At 39.7% G+C, this 4,916-nt stretch overlaps 1 protein-coding gene across 5 annotated transcripts in view; it reads right to left on the bottom strand.

Annotated features, from left to right (window-relative positions):
- Window positions 1-4,331: 4,331 nt before the first annotated feature.
- LOC119660111 (soluble guanylate cyclase 88E) overlaps window positions 4,332-4,916 on the bottom strand; it is a 129,717-nt gene continuing 129,132 nt past the window's right edge. For all 5 annotated transcript variants that reach the window (XM_038068496.1, XM_038068497.1, XM_038068500.1 and 2 more), the window contains 2 exons: window positions 4,659-4,880; window positions 4,332-4,598 (listed from right to left, as the gene is read on the bottom strand). In XM_038068496.1, the coding sequence (XP_037924424.1) occupies window positions 4,445-4,598; window positions 4,659-4,880 (376 nt within the window). In that variant the 3' untranslated portion in view covers window positions 4,332-4,444. The remainder of the gene's footprint in view (window positions 4,599-4,658; window positions 4,881-4,916) is intronic.

The following is a 4,916-nucleotide window of genomic DNA, read 5'->3' as shown; positions in this document are numbered from 1 at the left end:
TCTTTTCTTGTTTTTGTATTTACATTTATATGTGTTATAGTGTTATATTCGTTCCTAAGGTGTTTTGTAAACACATCAAATCTAGGTCATGACCATGTGGGTATCAAATGAAAGGGTTTAATTAGATCAGTTGTACAGCCCTACCGCACATAAGAAAACAAAAAACCTCGAATACATACTTGAAGCGACTGTTTGATATTGATTTTGCTGATGAAAGTGAGGAGCATCTTTGCTAGGCAGAGTAGGAAAAAAGCTTGGGGATGAAAGATATGTGGATGATATTTCACCGTAAGATTCGTCAAAAGAACAATTAATTGGGATTTCGTGTATGCAATGAATTACAAACTGTTGATATGCATGATTCTTCAGTAATATTTTTGAACACTTCCTCTGGATCGGGAGTAAGTCTGATTCAATCAATGTGGGAATTGATTTCTTGTGTGACAGTGACTTTTATTCTCGTGGTTCATCACTGGCTTTAAAACTATAAGATTCGCAATTACTCTTAATCAAACCTTACATACCATCAATTGATTTGGTTATATGATAACGGGTGTATCATGTATTTTGGCACTAACTTCAAAAGCATGTCATTCGAAAACAAACAATCGATTTGAAAAATCCTTTTAATCGTACTTTATTCTGTTCATGATTCGTCGAAAAATACATTTACAGTACACTTAATGGACCATGGTCCTCGATTTTTCGTAGTGTGGAGCGAATGTTCCGAATCAGGTTTTGGCGGACCGATGGATCGATTTCCTTCAACTTTCTCTTGATTCGACCAATCAAATGTTGCTCGTTTCGAGCCTCCCAGCCACCGACGTAGACCATACGCTTGAGAACTGCCCAAAAATTTTCGATTGGACGTGTCTGAGGTACGTTTGGGGGATTGTCCTTTTTCGGCACAAATGGTATATTTTGCTCAGTCAGCCAATTCAATGTTTTTTTTGCATAATGACAGCTTGCAAGGTCCGGCCAAAACATTATTTCGTCACGACCATGATGTTTTTCGATGAATTGCTTCAATTTCGGCAAGCATTGGCCGATATAAATGTCAACATTGATCGCTTCTGATTTGTTTGATCGAATCAAAGGCTCTGAAACACCCTTCGATGAAATGGCTGCCCACACCAACACCTTTGGTTCAAATTTTGATTTGCCGGCATATTTAACATCATCTGCTGTTGCTTCAATGTTGTCAGTATAAAAGCCGTCGTTGCCACTCAATTTATGATGCGAGAATGTGAAGTACGATTCATCATCCAAAATTATGGATTTTCCATTCGCAAAGTGTTTGTCACGAAGTGCACGGCAGCATTTTGGTATTTTTTCGAGTTGTTGTTGTGTATATTTTGGTGCTCGTCGACGTTTACGATAAATTACGTTGTTTTTCTTCAAAATACGATGGACTGTATCTTTCGAAACACCAAATTTTCGTCCCAATTTGCGTGTTGATTGACCAACCTTGTTTTTCGCACTTGATAGCAGACTTATGACTGTTCTGGCACCTAATTTGGATGGACCACCGCATTGCTTTTTGTTTTCGGGCTCTTTACCATCGCGACAATCCTTCAGAACACGGAAAATTGTTCTGCGAGAGATTGGCTTGTCTTTGAACATTTCAAGAATTTCACTAGAACTTAGTCCGGCAAACATGTTGGCGACAGATTTCCGTAAATCGAGCTTGTACGACATTTTGAATGGATCTAACTGCACAATTTGAGTTTGACAGTTCAGTAGGAGTACAGTTAAGTGTGACTAGTGCATTGGTTTACATTTGTGTGTTTGTTTATGCAATCAAATAAACGCCTGAAGTTAGTACCAAAATACATGATACACCCGTTATGCTGACTTATTTCGGACACTTCATTAATTTCGCTTGTTAGCTGCTGGCCACTTAGTGGAAATAAAGTCACGCGGAAGCCATGTTTTGAAATAAAAATTATAAAATTTTAATGGCGATGAATCATGGTACTATGGCAATAACCTTGAATCGAAGTAACAATCGAAACTAGACTTCGTGGAAGACGAACCGAATGTCAAAATAATGTTGATTTATTTTTTCCAGCCTGAAAGGAGTCTGGTTCTCGGATGAAATTACAGCCCAAATCGAGCCTTGGCCTCCTGGATTATCACCTTCAATTATCTCTATCCAAATACCACGTCCTCCTGTTAGGAAATCTCTGAATTTATCTGCAATCTGCGTCCACTGAGTCCTCCCAACAATTTTTAGGCTTCCCTTTTGGTTAGCTACCATCGGCTCTGATTTTCAACCCTCGTTTCGGAAACTTTTTTTTTCTCGTGCGTTCGTCCGGTGTGGCGAGCTCATTTCAATTTCCGGATTTTGACTAGTGCCGATACTGGTGGGTCGTCAAATAATTTATACAATTTATGATTGTATCTAATTCGCTAGGCATCTCCCTCCTTTTCAGAGGACTTTTCTCTCTGCTTTTCCGACATTTGCGTGAAGTTCCACGTCTCGCATCCATACACCAGCATGGGACGAATTATTTTCTTGTAGATATGTAGTTTATTTCGTCTGTGTAATTGGTTCGACCTTATTATAGGGAGGAGCTTATAAAATGAGCAGAATTGATCCGCCTTTGGATTTCTGGTTTTTCGTTTCCGTCCTTCGAGAGTAGGGCTCCTAGGTAGATAGATTGGTTCATCTGTTCGAAATTATGCTCGCCCATTGAATTTTTTTTCTGCATACTAGCAGCCGCCTTTCGAGTTTGGGTCATGCATTCTGTTTTGGATTCATTGGCGCTTAGCCCCACTTCACTCGCTGCTGATTCGAACTGATCGCGCGAAGCATCGATTGGACAAGAATATCTGCGTCGTCCACAAATTGCATTGATTTTACCAGTAACGTACCTCTGGTATTACCACCCTGGCGACATATTCGAGCATCAAGTTAAAGAGGGTGGGGGCGAGAACATCCTCTTGCTTAAGTCTTGACACTATAGAAAAACTTTGTGTCAGTTCATTTTGGATTTTTACTTGACTCTCGTTGTTAATCATTATGGCTTTCACTAGCCGGACTAGCTTCGGTGGGACTTTTAGTACGATAATTATTCTACACAGAGAATTACGATTTACACTATCGTACACCTGACAAAAGTCAACGAACAGTTAGTGCACATTGATGTCATATTCCCAGCACTTTTCAAGCATCTGCTTAACTGCGAATATCTGGTCCGTTGTCGATCGTCCGAATCTGAAGCCACCTTGGTATTCTCCGATGATATTTTCCGTATACTCTCGCAGTCATCGTTCGATTATATTTGTCACCACCTTATAGTAGGTGCACAGCGATGACATTACCCCTGTAGTTTTTGGAACGCAGACGATCACCTTTTTTTGTACACTGGATAAATTACATTTTTCCTCCAGCTGTTATGAATTAGTTCGGTTGACCAGATTCTGTTGATAAGTTTGTAGATTCGACTGATGAGCTCTGTTCCCCTTTCTTTAAAGAGCCCGGCTGGGATTACATTGATTCCAGGAGTTTTATGTAATTTTAATCTAGATGAAGCTGCCTCTACTTTGCACAAAGTCAGGGGTGTAGGCACTTGTTCTCCGTTTGTGCCATCTGGAATAACAAAGGGGTGGAAATGTATGGTCATTGGGTTCAGGAGGTCTTGAGAATACTGAACCCATCTTGGTCTTATTTGAGTCGCGTTACTGATGATATTGCCAGTCTTATCTCCACAGAGAGTGGTTCACGGTTTAAAACGTATCCCCAGCTATTTCACTGCGCTAAATGCTACTCGTAGGTCGTTCTTTTTCAAGTTGTCGTCAAGTGTTAAAATTTTGTTGTTATTGAACTCTCGTTGTTATCGTCTGCAGATCTTCTTAGCCTTAGTATGTGATACTAGCCTTCTGTGGCTGGGGTTCTTCTTTTGATTAGTATTCGGTAAGCTTCGTTCTTCTTATTAATCGCCTCCAGGCAGCCATCATTGAACCATTCGTTACAGTTTCTCCGTTCTACTCCGTAGCGCCCGTCCGGGGTACTTCCTGGAAACGTTCAAGCAGTGCACCCGTTCGAAAAAAGGATTACCAAACCCACAGCTTATAGATGTGGGTGATTCGCTATGTCCCACTTAGGAACTTCTAGCCTCTCGAGAAGAGAGCACACTGACGAAGGTCGAATTAGTTGCCGAAATAGAGTGTTTGCTATTTCCCAAAAATTATTTTAGCCAATAAATGAAAATGTTCCTCAATCTGTTACTTTTGTTTAACCAATGGCTAACAAATAATCTCCAAACTGTTTTCAAGGATGTTCGATATCTCGCAAGGTACCTAAAATCAAATTAAACACATTCATCTGAGAAACAAATGGAAATTTATTTGCTCTAACATTATCTATTTTCCATTCTCTTTGTGCTTTCAAATACCTATTCCTTTATAACTTTTCCTAAACATTTTCACACACTTAACTTTATAAAATTTGACAGGCGTTCGAATGAATTTTTTGTCTTCCATTTTGGTTGTGACCGAAACCTGAACAACACTGATGCTCTTGTCCGTGAATGAAACTCTGACTATTAGGCACTCTGTCCGAATGAATATTGTTCTGCATACGCTTATGTGAGCTAAAAAAACATAACAATATTTAAAAAAATAATGGTTTCATTAAGGAATTGCTCAATTACCTATTGTGGCTAGAGAGCGGCCCGTCTGATAGTGAGTTCGGCAGAGGCGGTAAACCAAATGGACAAATATCTGGTATATCAGCTTCTATCACTTCTTCTACCATTTTGTCCAATTTTTCAATTGCTTTCGATTGCTTTGCGGCTAGCATTGCTTTTCGGCTCGCCTTCGCCATTGAAGCCGATGAGTGACTATTGTCAAATGTGATCGACTTTGGTTCGATCCTAAAAAAATTGTTCAGGTTTTGTTAGCTTTGTCAA

Source organism: Hermetia illucens, chromosome 6, assembly GCF_905115235.1.
Source record: "Hermetia illucens chromosome 6, iHerIll2.2.curated.20191125, whole genome shotgun sequence".
NCBI classification, from domain to species: Eukaryota; Metazoa; Arthropoda; class Insecta; order Diptera; family Stratiomyidae; genus Hermetia; species Hermetia illucens.
Note: the sequence above shows the minus strand (reverse complement) of the source record. Positions and strands in the feature narration are given on the sequence as shown.